The sequence below is a fragment of the Aulonocara stuartgranti genome (genome assembly GCF_965226115.1).
Source record: "Aulonocara stuartgranti genome assembly, chromosome: 11".
Classification (NCBI taxonomy): domain Eukaryota; kingdom Metazoa; phylum Chordata; class Actinopteri; order Cichliformes; family Cichlidae; genus Aulonocara; species Aulonocara stuartgranti.
In genome coordinates, this window is record NC_138947.1 from 27,853,958 (window position 1) to 27,868,969 (window position 15,012).

A 15,012-nucleotide genomic window follows, 5' to 3' on the forward strand; every position below is an offset into this window, starting at 1 on the left:
CCTGTCGTTTTTTCACTCTTTGTGCCCCGTCTTTGTGTCTCTCCATTTCTACCAGTTTCCTCCTGTGTTGGTGGGTGTTAACTCTTTGCCCCTTTTGCTGCATGCTGTAACACTTCAAATCATCACTCCGCCACCACCGTGCTGGACAGCTGCTATGAGGTGTTTGTGCTGATATGTTGCGTTTGGTTGTAAATTATGGCCAAACATCTCTTCTTTTGTCTCATTTGTCCAAAGGACGTTGTCTAACATATCTTGTGGGTTATTCATAACTAAGCTGTGCTACCATCTTCCTTTTTTTAGGGATACAAAAGCTTTCTCTTTCCTCAACCTTTCCAAACAAGCTGCACTTTTTCAGTCTGTTTCTAATTCCTCTAACATGAACTTTTGCATTTGCTGACCGAGGTCTTCAGTCAGAGGTGTTGCTCTTGGGTTTTTTGCACTTTCTCATTGTACAGTCTGACCTAGGGGTGAATTTGCTGGGAAGATTGGCAAGTGTCTCGAATGTTTTGCTCTTGTGAAAAATGTTTTTTACTGAAGAATGATGAACTTCAAAATGTTTAAAAATTCCCTTATAACCCTTCATGAACTGCTGGGCTGCAACAATTAGTTCTCTAACATCATTGCTGATGTATTTCTTCCTCGGTACTACGTTAACACACCTGAATGCTGCAGCAAACTACCAAAACCTCTACTCTTATGCAGGTACTCACACTTTCTAACAATCAGTTAATCAAGTATCAAGTATTTGATTATCACCACCAGGCTGCTACTTAAGTTTGCACTTTTTTTTTTAACACACTGCTTCTGCCTTTTGGCTTACTTTGTGTTAAATAAAGAATTCTGCAATATAATTTTTTTGTAGTTAATCAAAGTTTGTATTTACCTCATTTTAAGACCTGCTAAGATTATTTTTATTATGTCGGATTCTTAAAACCTTTAAAGAGGGTTTCCTTTCTCTCTTGTGCTACCTGGACTGTAGCAAAAGCTTTATTCTCATCACTAAAGAGACTTCAAGGTGATTCTTGTGAGAGCTGTGGAATATATAATATTGGGTGATTTATAAGAATCTAAACCTCTCAGGTGCACTTATTTTTGTATGGTATTATACAGTATCTTTGACATAAAGTTATATGTTTATAGCTATTGAAACATAAACCAGCAGTTCCCAAATCAAAGATCAGAATCTCAGTGATTGTTGAAAAACTTCTAGTACAAAAAAGAAAGAATTCGTAGTTTTTTTTTTCTCGGCAGACTTTTGTTTGTTCATTTCATTCTAGGATATTTAAAAAAGTCACTTTTCAAAGATTTCAGAAATATTCAAATGAACAGGAACTCTTCGGCTGATATATGCCAAGTGTAACTTTTGGTCATTAGAAGACATTGTTCCGTATTAACAAGCCACAGTTAAAATGTCACCTCATTTATCATCTAAAACCCATAAGCTTATTTTTTTATTTATTTTTTCAGGGAGGGTTTGGCATGGAAACCACTGAATCATAGTGACCATACACAAAAAAGATTATCCTTATTAAATGCAGTTGTTTGGAACAGAGGTTAAATGGATAATATGGTACAAAATGGGGAATTCTTAGAGCGGGAAGAAGGCTGCAGATAATCCTTTCACAATAGTGTAACATAATGTGAACAATCTGTTGGACAAAATAAAAACCTCATTTAATCAGTGGGGCCTTCTCTCCTCTTGTGTCACTGCTCCTCCCTTGCTCTCTCTCTCTCTCTCTCTGAACGTCTTTATTGGCCGGTGAAGCTGCTGATGAATTCTTAAGCAGATCACACTGATAATTGTATTTCATAACTGTCAGTTGTGCGAAGGCTGCCAGTGTGCCCAGGAGCTATTTGTGTCTCACTATGTCCTCCACAAACCTTCCCCCTCTCCCTCCTCCACACTTTGTCCAGCCCCCCCAATCACCAGGGATGTGCTTACTGTCTCCGGCCCCGAATTACTCAATCAGGAGGACACATTTACGGATGACACCTTTATTACAATTAATCACGGGAACTTGATTAAGAAAGTTATTCCTCCCCTTCATTGAGACTTACACAAGTGGTTCTGCTGCATATTGTAATTTATGTCCCACTGAGCTCTCCCTCCGCTGATAGACAGAGAAGCCGACAGACTGCCAGCCATACTGAGACGCGTGTGGACGCTTGTGGGTCTGTGTGCGAGGCTAGGCGCGGATGCGTGCATGGCTACATATCCTGAGACACATGCGCACAGCCACAAACACATCCCCCCTGTCATGCTGTCATGCACAACTCACAGGTTTTGCAAAGAGTTAAAATAAATGACTTTAATTGGCTGTAGAGACGTGCTCGCTAAAGGAGACTTGAATATTCCATTTCCCTTTCCTCTTGTCTTTTCTTTTCACTCTCCCTCTCTTTAACACATACCCCCCCCACCACACACACCGACACACACACACACTTGAATGAAGCCATCTCTTTACCTTTACTCACAGTTCCTGGGTCTGCTGTGGCTAATTAGTTGAGTGGGGTTTTAGGTTTGGTAATTAGGCGGAGGTAGGAGTGATGGGGGCTCAGGGAGTTGGGGAGTTGAGAGGGCCTGACTGACTTGCAAAGAAAGAAACTGGACTGTCTAGATCCTGGCAGCACCGAGCAGCCAGCCAGTGTCCCTTAGGTGCCTGGAGGTAGACTACCATCCCACACTAAAGAGGGTGATGTCTTTGTTATGTGCCACATATTCCAGCAAGAAGAAACTGTGAAAAAAAAGAGGATTTAGCAGGGAAAAAAAGGAACAAGAGGGAGACCTTTGAGAATTTTCCTACCCTGAATGTCAGCGTACAACAATAAAATCCGGCACCGCGCTGTTGTCTTGGATGGCAAATTAAAGTGGACTTGAGAGCTACAAAAAAAGTTGTGATCACCGCTAATTAATGTAAAGGTGGAAAAAAGAAGCAACAACTGAACATTTTTATTTCAAACGTAGAGTACATTTAACTTTATTGAGCTCGTGGCCACCATGGTCACAAGTGACAATTACTCCATAATTGCTGCATCAAAGTAAAGCACAAATAGCGAGGAAATATAACATAAGCAGACTGAGTGCACAGTGTTATACACTAAAGACTATATTTGGTTCTCTGCCATTAGCTTAAAGAAGTCAACTTTTAAAAGTCACACCAGAGTAAATATGACTGTAGTAGCAAAAATAGCCCTCAGTGTGCTTAATTTTCATGGATTCAGCTTGTTATTTCTGAATGTTTTCTCCTTAAATGTTACATAGTAGCTGTTGTAGTAAATGTAAAATAAAACTACAATCTTATGCCATCTGAAATGCTACACAGTAGCTAGTACACAAGGTAAATTCCTGGGAATAGATGGCGATCCAATGGAGGCAACACATTCAACTTTTTCCAATGTTATAAATTCCTATGCAATCAGTTTGATAATATTTGCGATAATCAGTATATTACATTTGCATTGCATGCATTACAATGTCATCCGCATTCACATTAAAGGGAAAATGAAGTTTACCCTTCATTCCTTCCATGTACATCACCTATTTAAGTTTGTGTGTTAGTGTTTGTCCCTTCTGAGGAGCAGCAACAAAACTAAAATGAGAGAGACACTTAGCATGATTTCTAATTTCTTGATTTTTTTCTCCTTTCTTTCACCACCTCACAGCAGCCGGTGAATACTTTTCTAGAAGACCTTCACCATCTTTAATGTCTTGTTTACACTCTGCAGTTCCAGGTTGCTTCAATACGATGCCAGTTAGCAGCCTAGGACTGCAACACAATCCAATTAAATAAAGAGTGTTGTCTCTCCAGGTTCCTGTGTTCTCTAATTGGGGCTGTGACTGCTCACTAATCAGTGGAGGTACAGGTAGGCCCCGGAGGACGGCGAGACAGGGCCTCTCCTGTTAATTGAAGAGATGCTACACCCGGCCTCCTCCTTCTCCTCATAGTCCAACATGGATGCACAGGAGTACTGACGCATGCTAAATTCGTCTACGCATCCACGTGCATCATCACTCCTCTCACCTTTTGTGTGGCCGGCATGTAAGAGCTTGCTTTTCTTTTTTCATTTTAACTCCTGAGCAAGCAGTGGTGTTAAGAGGTGACTGGCAGTCATTTAAAGTGTGTTTGCTCTCTTGGTCACTTACGCCTATGCAATTCCCAGTACTTCCATTTCTGCTTTAATTATATCCATAAAAAATCTTTAAAAACGTTTTTTTTTTAAACTGTGCAATCAAAGTTGAACTTTCATGGGTAAAAAATGTTTTTATTCTGACCCGAGAGGCTTTAGATCACAGATGTGGTGCTTTAAATACTGAATTAAATGAGTGCAAAAACGTCACATCCGTGATTTAAGTAAATAATTTTTAACCTAAATTTGTAAGAGCAAGCTACACAAAAACATGGCAAGCATCGACTAGCGTGAGTCATCCAACTCCAACTGTAACAGAAACAATGATTAACATGCACACATATTTTTAAGCAGCTAAAAATAGTTGTTTTTTTTAAAAAAACCTAACAGCTACTCGGAAAATTGAAAATAACCGTGCACGTAAGACATTACGGGCCTGACTCAAAGCAACAAACATACCTACGGTGTCTCTTGCTGACACAGGCTGTGGCGTACGTGTGAGTGACTTTGAGAGGTGTTCTGACTTGCTCCACTACGGATTCAGAACCGCCTTGGCCTGGTGTGTTTCTGATTTCCTGCACCGTCTGGTGAAGGTAGCAGCTTTGCATGCTGGGGTCACACCTGTAACGTATTTCACACTGGGTTATATTTTGAGTAGCCACCTGGATGAGGAAATAACGTGTTCACGGTGCATGAAGACTACAGCCATCCCTGCCAGGTAGGAACAGGTGTTTGTTTAAAATGACACACAGTGCAGTAATCCAACACGGACTGTTATAAGCATCTCTTGTCCATTTCCTGCTTTTGGAGTGGTTTAACAGTACACTGCTGAAGTTGGGACTCTGAAAACTTTTTTTAAGCTCAATAAGGCTTTCAAAGTTGAAAGAAACACTAAAGTTTTATCTTTGGGTTTTATAAAAATGAGTGCAATGTGATTAAACTTTAAATGGTATTTTTTAAGACTTTGTTGTTTCAAAAAGCCAAATTAAATTCAAAAAAATGGAAATGGAAAAAAAAAAATGTGTCAAAGGGCATATCGCAGAGCATTCACTATGAGTGATTTTTTTTTTTTTTACTCACAGTGGAAGAAAATAATGACATTTTCTAGCCCAACTCCTGGTTAGCTGGACTAATTTTTTTTATTATGTGCAGCTTCGGGGCATGTGAATGAAAAGATTGATTGTGTGAATGCCGTTTCTGTCAGCCACAAACAGGCAATGAAATGCCAAGCACACCTGGAGCAGCACTCACTTTTGACAAGCACATACCAATGTAAGGCCCTATTAGAAAAACAATGAAGTCTATCATAAAACATTTATGGTAGATAAAGTGCTCGAGAGCGCCAAAAGCAAGCGCATTATGGCAGCAGGTCTAACATGATTTCGGAGGTGGACGGAAGGTGTGGGGGAGGTGAAAAAAACCTTAGCTTTTGTTTCCGAGTTTCAATATGTGGTGACTTTTGATTAGCACACACTTATTTAAAACTTTAAATATTTTATATTAAATTCTGTGCTGAATATATTCATGACTGAGTGCATGTGCACATAAAAAAGCAAAAACAACCCCAAAGCACTTTCCAAAGTTGCTGTATGTTTATTCATGACATTATTTTTAGTTACTGGGCTGTATCATCAGTCATTTTACAAAAATAAAGAGCTTTTCCGTGGTTAAAAATCCTTCATTAAACTATACATATATATATATATATTACTGATTGAATCATTGTAATTTTAAGTATGATTTCTTAAGTGCATCTACAATCAGTTAAATCACAGCTTGCTATTACTAACAGACGGTGGTGCCACTTCCACCACGACTTTGCCCAGGTTTCTCCCTGCATACATGTAGTCCACTGCCCGGAAAACCGCATCCAAGCCTACAAATTTCCCCTCCTCTGCCAAATCACCGCAATCCACCTCACACACTAGCTTCCCTTTGGCAAACATCTGAATCATGCTACTCAGAGCCTCCCTGTAGTCACCTAAGAAGTGGGGCAAGAAGAAACCCCGAATGCTGGCCGACTTCTGGAGTAGCTTGACTGGTAGCGTTCCTCCTTTGAAAGGTGGGATCCCTGAAGCGCTCTGGTACCCTGAGATGAAGCCAATCACTATCAGCCGGCCTTTATTGGCCAGACTGTTTACTGCGAGCTCTAAGACGCTCCCTCCGACTGACTCATAGACCACGTCTATGCCTTGTGGATACTCTTTCCTCAGGGTCTTAGCCAAGTCTTCAGCGGTGTAGTTGATCGGCCTGTCGCAGCCGATGGATTTGAGGAAACCGGCTTTCTCGTTGGTCGAGCAGGTCCCAATGACATGGCAACCAGCCTGCTTGGCAAACTGCACAGCGAACTGTCCCGTTCCTCCTGCGGCCGCCGTGACCAGGACAGTCTCACCTTTAGCCAGGTCGCCCAGACGTTTTAAGGCTATATAAGCCGTGGCGCCGCTGACCAAAAGGGTGAGGAACTCTGGCTTCACCGCAGGAACAGGCACAGCTTCCTTGGCTGGGACCACCGTGTACTCGGCAAACGCGCCACTGCCGAAGTAGGCCACAGTATCCCCGACGGTGTAGCGGGAGCTCGCGCTAAGGCCAAGGCCGACAACCTCCCCAATGCCCTCAAAACCTGCATCAAAGGGAGGCTTCACCGAAGGGTCGTAACGGCCCGCTGAGTAATTAATGTCTGAGGCGTTGATTCCCACAAAACTGAAACACAAGAGAAAAATAATTGAGGATTAAAAGTTAGGGAAATAAACCTGCTACATCAGCATGTGCTGAGCAAAATGGATACATTAACATTGCATTTCAGTTAATGGGGTTTTATGCGGTTATTAGCGTAAGCACATATTTCCTGAAATCCTGTATGAAGGTCAACTTCCTTGTTGTGCAGACGGGCGCGCACAGGGCCAAAACACTTTGGTTTGTTTTGGCAATGAGTTATTTTTTCTCTTTTCCTTCTCTTTGCTCGGAAAGAAAAGTCCTGCACTGACAGGGAAAGGTTTGTATCACAAAACGCATTGCATGATGTCATGATTCATTGTCTTCAGAGACACCCACAACAAACTGCACTTTAAAAAAAAATAAAAATTCAGATAGCTGCTTCTTGCCTCAACATGAAGACGGTTGTTTTCATCTTACTTTTGTAACATGCTGGAAACAAATATGTGAGAAAGGAACGTATAAATAAATCATTTACTGTCTTTTAGAGCGGCACGCACGCTGTGCCTCATTACCGTGCATGTCACACGTGTACTTTGAGCTCCCAGATAATGCTTCTGTGGTTTATAGATGGGTGGCGACGATATAACAAAACGCCTTGGTTTGACTTCTTCACATCTATGGAATCAGTTTCCTCGCAGCGACGTATTATTTTATTATCAAAAAAGGTACAAACTGTTTGCATGTGCATAAACTAGCAAGGCGTCTGAGTTTAAATAACACTCCAAATTAGCAGGGGATCTGTAACAATAAAGTCTCAGTCTGTGCAAGCCTAAGCCCTGGAAAAACTTTTCAAACAGGTAACACAGGTTTGGCCAAAATGCTCTGTTAAATGATAGCAAGCCTAATAATTTGACACTGGTTCCACTGAAATTACAAAATAAGATACAGTGTATTGATAAACGCTATACTTGGGGATAAAAAATAAATCTCTTATGTCTCTCAAGAATTAATGAAAGTCCAGAAAACTACAAAAACTCACATCTTGCAATTTTATACGACTTTTATCTTTTGCATGTGCGTGACCAAATTTTTGTGCACATGTGGCTCAGATAAGATGCTGAGGGACACCTGGACTCTTGGAAGTGAAGGGTTTTAGTACATGTAAAAAAAATGTCTGCACGCATTTATTTTTAAAATTTACTATATATATATATATATATATATATATATATATATATATATATATATATAAACCTCAGTCTCTTCTTTTCACTGCAGCTATGATTTTTTTTTTTAAATAAAAACCGCTCACAATCTTCTGCATTTTATATTCCTTTAAAATTTCTCTTACACCGTGCAAAACGGGACAAAGTGTTCTCTGGTTTACTTTCCCCTGTCAGTTAAAACATTTTCCCATGACTGTGATGCATCACTGACACAGACGACCCAGACGGTCAAGGGTCTCGGTGCACCAAGCGACTGTCTTACAAGCTAATAAGATCCTAATGTTGTACGTTTTACACTCAGTCTCGGGGAGGACTGTATTTTATTGGCAGTAAATACAACAGTAAACCCCGAGGTGGACTGATGTAAAGCTGACTTAACATTAAAAACTACATAAGGCGCACACAGCCAGCAATGTTGTAGGAACCTGAAAGCAGAGTGAGGTGGAATCAGAAATTTATGCAGAAATTCAACTATTAAAAAAAAAAAGCATTAATGTATGTTTTTTGGCTTTAATTTCATTTATCTGTTACTGTAATAATGTCGACTCTGTTCACGCACAACAGAGCCCGTACAACAGACTCCTGGATCCACTCTGCCTTCTGCTGCTGTGAATGAAAGAAATGATGCTGCAATTCCAGCGCCGTGTAGCACTCCCATCGCCTTCTCCATCATCTCCATCTCTTGATGCCAGCCTGAGCCCCCCCATGACTTTCTGTTTGCAGGTTGGTGACGTAGAGAGACAGGACAGAGAGAGAGAGAGAGAGAGAGAGAGAGAGAGAGAGAGAGAGAGAGAGAGAGCAGGGGAGAGAGAGCGATAGAAGAGAGAGAGAGATGCCGAGATGGATTGATAGACAAATGCAGAGAGGGCGGAACTTGGAATTACAGTACAGCGCTTATTCCTCACGTATTTTTCCATCTTGTGGCGATGATGATGATGATGATGATAATGATGAGGGTGATCGCAGGTGCTGGACATGGGTGATTCGAGGTAAGCGGAGCCGTTTAATAACTTCTCAACAATCTCCTGACAGATCGGCATTTTAAAAAAAGAAAAAGAAAGAAAAGAAAGAAGACGCTTCGGGTCACCTAACGCTTTCCCGACCGACAGAAAAACAGAGTCCGTGTGTTCCCACCGTCACCAAAATTAACTTACCGATTTCTGACCAGCAAGTCCGCGTCTCCGGGTGTCGGAACGGCCACGGTTTGCGTAGAAACGGCCTCTCTGAAATTCGGGCTGAGCTTGGTGACTACCAGCTTTTTCATACTGCTCGCTATGGAGGATCCTTTAAAATCCATGAAGTGCGCCGAGTAGGACATATCTACGATGAACCGCCTCGCAGCCAGATGAACTCCTGAAAGTGTGTCGGTGCCTCTGCGCCCCCCGTAGATTAGCGGTAGTGCTCTCCTGCCGTTTCTCGCCAACAGCGCCCTGGACATGATTCCGAAATGTGACAAAGTTCACGACCAAACTTGACGCGTGCTCGTGCCTGTGATTAGGTCGATCAGGTGCCATTAGCCTGCACCACAAGCCTCCCCTCTGCACACGCACGGCGTGCAGGCCAGGCCCGGGCCAGGCTGAGCCGAGCCAAACGAGCTTTTAGACCAAAAATAAAAAAACAGGGGGGGGAGAAAAAAAGCGCGATGCGTCGTAGCGTGACTCTTACGCAAAGCAAACAAGCGGGGGATCGAGTTTAGGATTAAAACATTGCACTGGTGCAGCCCCAGCGTGGAGCACAGCAGCGCCTCAGACTTGTCGTCGGGAGTCCCTCCCCTTCCCGGACACAACACTCACTTCCTACTAAGGTGAAACAAATCAATCCTCGTCTCCCCACACAGGCTATCCTCAGCCGTTTCACTCCCACGAAAAGAACGCCAACCCATCGGATCTTTTCCCAACACCTACAAATAACAACAAAAATCACGGTCCGAGCGTGCACTACGACTGCGCTCCCGTTTGACTGGCGCCTTTCCCCCCTTTTCTTCCTAATACTAAATGTTTTGAGCGTCATAGGGAGATGTTTCTGCCCACACTACACCTGTAACCAAAAAGCTCCCACAGGCGATTTGTGAAAGTGTCTTGTTTTCATCTCATTCCATTATTTGTTTCTTTATTTATTTTGCCTGCTCCTTCCATGCAGCTGTGTTATCGTCTGTTGTCATCTGACTGTCATTTTTCTGGAAGGATCTATTCTTAACAGAGCTGCCGGAGCGCACTGGGGGACATTAAAGCGTCAGCGGGAGCAAGAGTCGTGCCCTAACTCGTGCCGTGTCACTACCAGGCGATCTTAAGATGTCACCTGGGTTGCAAAAAGCTCAGACTTAAGTAGTGAGCCTTGTTGTTTTTGATAGTTTGCAAGAGGCATTGGGATAAGTTTGGTTTTGTTAGCTGATCTCGCAGTAAGTTTTGAGAGGATCATATCCTTTTGTCGGAGGTTTGGCTTCTTTTTTAAGCAAAGGGAGAAGGAGAGAGAGAGAGAGAGAGAGGGGGAAAACAAGACAATTAAAAAGATTGACAGGTAGGCTCCTCTGTCAGGGGTGACGCTTGTGGAGAGGGGAGGAGTAAAAATGTAGCAGGAAAAGCCACTCGATGCGTCTGTCTATCAGTTGAGACTGTCTGAAACAGCTTCTGGATCCGCCGCGTTCCCATTTTTTTCTTTTTTTTGAGAGACCGCGGATCAGTCCCTGGAGTTTTTGCCCCCCGTCTTGTTTTTTTTTTTTGGCTTTTTCAAGAGACAAATATTTTAGTCCATGTCGATCTGATCTGTTGTTGGCGAAGCTTGGATGCGCCTGCGTCTTGTTTCCCCTCTCTCTCAAGTGATATCCTCTCCACCGCATCAACCAACCCTCCAAAAAAAAAAAAAAAAACCCGACTCTGTCCAACATGCGATCAGATGAGCGGTGAAAATCATTTCCACGACTCTTAAAACGTAAGTACAAGAGAAAGCCTACTCGTCTCCATTTATTTTATTTAATTATTTTCCCCCTTCTGTGGGAGAGAAAGAGGGCAGAAGGGGAGGGAGGAAAAAAGTCTCCGCCGGACTGGTGAGGCTGGATCCGGGCTGAGGTGGCGTGGTGGTGACGGGATTGACATTAACCCATCTAATGCCTGTCTATCTCTCTTCTCCTTTCCCATTCTCTCTCTTTCAGGTCTGTGGCAAAAGAACGGAAGGAAACACAAGGATACATTACTTATCAGAGGTGTGCACTCGGGACTTATTTGTTTGGTTACCGCCAGAAATCTCTTTCTTTTCTTTTTTCTTTTTAGTTTTGGTGTGCGTAAAAGGCGCAGCAAACTATCGTCCCCCTCCAAACAGCACTGGAGATTAGGGGGATTTTTTTTGTTTTTCCCCCAAAGGGAGTGAACCGAAAACTTGGGTTTTAAGGTGCTGTTTTTTTTTTTGCTTCTTTTCGTACTCTGCCACGAGAGAGATGAAGGAAGATGATTTTTAATGGAAGTGAAGGTGTCAGGAGCTGGCCGAATCCCTTCGTAATTTTTGAGCTCAGTCTCGCTGAAGCCGACCCAGCTATCACATCCAAAAAAGAGCAGCCGGTTTGAAGAGACATTCTCAGCTCAGAGATCAACAACACCCCTCCCCCGAAAAACGGGATGATTTTTCAAAACTGATAAGACTCCATTTGTTTGTAATTCCTGCATGAGAAGCACCGTGGAACGCGACGGTCACTATGCCGAGGAGAAAGCAGCAAGAGCCGCGGCGATCAGCAGGTATAACCCGCCCCTCCATTACGACCATTTCCCATCCCAGTAACCAACTAGTTTTTATTTCCAAGTGCCAATTGGAAGTCTCTCCTTCCACCTTTTTTTTCTTTAGCAGGACTGCATGCTGCGATTTATTACTATTATTATTATTATTTTACAACTTATGGTTTAAATCAATTTATTTGTGTTAATAACACAGCGCACAACTCACCCTGGACACACTGTTGTGTTTAAAATGTATCTAATTGCGCAAATGACGCACGTATCTGCGCAATGCCACTTTGAGATTTTTTTTTTAAAATCCTCCGGTGCCAGGAAAGTTCTATTAAGAATGGTGAGATAAACTAAATGGCATGTTATGGGGATAAAAGGGAGTTTTTGAGGTTCAAGAGTGAGTAATGATGAATAATTGACTGGGAAAGAAAGGGGGGAGAAAAACGGGCGAGAGCTGGTTTTTCCTTTCTTTTTTATTTTATTAGAGGATTGCCACCCTTGATTTGATGCGTGATTGATCGTCTGTCATGTGGCAGTCTTTGATCTATTCATCCCTGATAAACATCAATAAATCCCTCCATGAAGACAAGCATGCTTCTGGTAGCCACTCAAATGCACAACCCTGCTTTTAACCAGGAACTGAAAAGCAAAGACAAAAAGGAAGAAAAAGAAAAAAGGATAAAGAAGAAAGTTGGGAATTGTGGTTGAAAAAAATCACCTTATTTCTTCAAATGTGTATGCACAGAAAGCAGATGAAAGCACTGTGTGTATGTTCAATTGCAAGAAATTCCCCAACACTCTTTAAAAAGAACAGGTATTTGAATTCTCCTCCTCTTCCTATATATTCTTAGATGAAAATATGGAAGGTTCTGGCTGTCCTCGTCCGAAATATTCCTCCCTTATTCACTGCAAGAATCAGCCCACAGCTGAGGTCCACTGCTGGATATGATTTTTATAATGTGACCAACTGATAAAACCAGGTGTTGGCAGAGGACCGACAAGGTTGACTTCTAGTGGTTTGGATGTGGACTCCCCCTTTTTCCTCTTGTCTCCCTGCAGCCTTTAAACAAATGTAAATGAGTGACAGGGGTTTCTACCTCTGTGCTAATGAGGCCGAGCCTTTGAAGTTAGGCATTAACAACTGGAGTGAACAAAAGACAGTTACAGAATTTTAAAGAGATTTTGAAATATGAGGTGCAAAGCGGGTCGAACAGGAGGGCCAGCCGACGAAGACTTTGAACTCAGCAGGTTTTATCATTTTAAACAGAGAGCTTGCGATGATGAAGATGATGGTGGTGGTGATGATGAGGATGAGGAGGAGGATGAGAAGGAGTGTAGGACGGATGAACATTCAACCGGTGCTCGCTGTTAACTTCGCCTTTTCTCGTTTGCCTTTGTGGCAACCTGTAATATGTTTTCTGGCCCACACCGCGAAGCAAGAATCGAGTTTTATATACCGAGTCTCGCTGTACCTTTCTGCATTTGTGTGTGTGAGACGGAGAGAACAGTCACCGCTGTTGCTTTGGCAAAATATCCCCCTGGAAAAGGTTGGCCATGATGGGAGCAGAGGGACTCCCGTTAGGTTTCTGCATGTAGATGGAGGCATGAAAAACATGACATCTCTGTGACCCCTCCCTTCCCCTCCTTTCTCCTGCCACACACACACCACACACACATACACACAAACCATTGATCCATTACAACGTCCACTGAGTGCCATGCACATCATGGGTTGTAATGGTCAATCACAGCTTGGCAAACGGGATGTTTTCCATTCTTTCACGAACACGATGGCCGGTCAGAGATAACGCCCTCCACTCCACGCTTCCAGAAGCGACTGACTAACACGCAATCACGCTGATACGCATGCACACACCGACTTACACACCAGGCTAGCCCGATGCTCCACTGGGAGCTCGTACTGACCTGTGGCTTCCTCTGTGTGCTACTGCTCAAAGAGGAAATAGCTCATAGTGGGACTAGGCATGGAAATCAGGAGTCAGACAATTAAAACAACAATAGCAGACTTGTGTGGACGGCCTATTTTTTTCATTCTCACTTTGTAAAGCTTGTGGAGACTTTTATTAGGTGCGTTATGTTTCGAGGCCGCACCATGCAAAGTTATATTTTGCAAATCAGAAACAGCAAAAGATTTTCTTAACAGTTTCGTTTCTTTGAGTTACATAATCAGATGTGCACATTTCCCTGTTAATTTTCATACACAGTGCACTTCTTAGGCAGCTTCTTGGCAAAGAATTTTCGGGTTGCTTGAGCTTCTCATGTTAAAACTTTTCTTTGATCAGGTTGTTAATCGATTGCTTTATTTTGCAGTAAATTTTACAATTTCCGCAATTTTTTTTAAACAATAAATTTTGTGTTTTGTTTTGCTTTTAAGAAAATTATCACAGGATTTCTTAGGATCATTTTGAAGTATCTGCATGTGTGTGTGTGTGTGTGTGTGTGTGTGTGTGTGTGTGTGTGTGTGTGTGTGTGTGTGTGTGTGTGACACTGCTGTTTAGATGACAAAAAACCCCATTAATGACATATTCCACCGATGGAATGAAAACGCAGCACTCGTTGTCACGCTTCCTGTTGCTTTATAATTTTCATCAGGAAATTCACACGCAGGAATTCCAGAACATGGAAACCAAGATGTGAAGAAACTTTGCAAACCTGAATCAGCAAGTTTGTGAAAATATATATATACACACACACCCTGGTGTTCTTGTTTGTGCAAAGATGGATGTTGTGCATTACTACGTGCACCTCGTACAGTCGATGCCTTGATTTAAAGGTAAAGAGGCCAGGAGGAAAAACCAAAAAAAGTAAAGGACAGAAAGCAGTGACGCCGCCTTTCATGGTAGGCAGGCTTGCATAGTCTTACATGAGGAAGACGAGGGAAAAGAGACGACGAGATAGTCGCTCTTGTTCCGTTGCATGATGGTTAATTATAAGAGAAACGGTGTGTGTGTGTATAGAGTGGGGAAGGGGTGGTGGTGGTGGTGGGGGTAAGGTTGCATCCCGTTGGCTTCATTAGAGAGAGCCCTAATTATCTGTGGAGCTGATGGATTTGTGACAGGCCCTAACGATTAATGCTGACAAATTCAGTAAGGTGTCAAGTCCACAGCTGCCTTGATGTAATCAAGTTGATATTATACAGTCCCCATAGCCCCTAGTGCAGCACCAACTCAATTTGCCTGTGCAGGTGACAAATGGACTTTGCTACCTGACTAATCACATCAGGAGACAATGCCAGTTAATGACCTCAGTAAGGCCCCCCCCCCCCCCCC

The 15,012-nt window shown here is 42.6% G+C and overlaps 2 protein-coding genes across 7 annotated transcripts in view; one reads left to right on the top strand and one right to left on the bottom strand.

Annotated features, from left to right (window-relative positions):
* Positions 1-2,961: 2,961 nt before the first annotated feature.
* Positions 2,962-9,800, bottom strand: LOC309717427 (prostaglandin reductase-3-like). 3 transcript variants are annotated; one of them, XM_082551996.1, is made up of 3 exons: positions 9,164-9,799; positions 6,110-6,828; positions 2,962-4,749 (listed from the first exon to the last, which is right to left on the bottom strand). In XM_082551996.1, exons 1-3 carry the CDS (start codon positions 9,445-9,447, stop codon positions 4,661-4,663), a joined length of 1,092 nt encoding a protein of 363 aa, XP_082408122.1. In that variant the 5' UTR covers positions 9,448-9,799; the 3' UTR covers positions 2,962-4,660. The 3 variants fall into 3 exon arrangements, with proteins under 3 accessions (XP_082408122.1, XP_082408123.1, XP_082408121.1); XM_082551997.1 differs by having other exon boundaries at positions 2,963-4,749; positions 5,915-6,828; positions 9,164-9,800; XM_082551995.1 differs by lacking the exon at positions 2,962-4,749 and having other exon boundaries at positions 5,699-6,828.
* LOC309717426 (teashirt homolog 1-like) overlaps positions 8,709-15,012 on the top strand; it is a 35,922-nt gene continuing 29,618 nt past the window's right edge. The window contains exons 1-2 of one of the 4 annotated variants that reach the window (XM_082551991.1): positions 8,709-8,998; positions 11,158-11,734. In XM_082551991.1, the coding sequence (XP_082408117.1) occupies positions 11,695-11,734 (40 nt within the window). In that variant the 5' untranslated portion in view covers positions 8,709-8,998; positions 11,158-11,694. The other 3 variants (XM_082551990.1, XM_082551993.1, XM_082551992.1) reach the window with 3 other exon arrangements.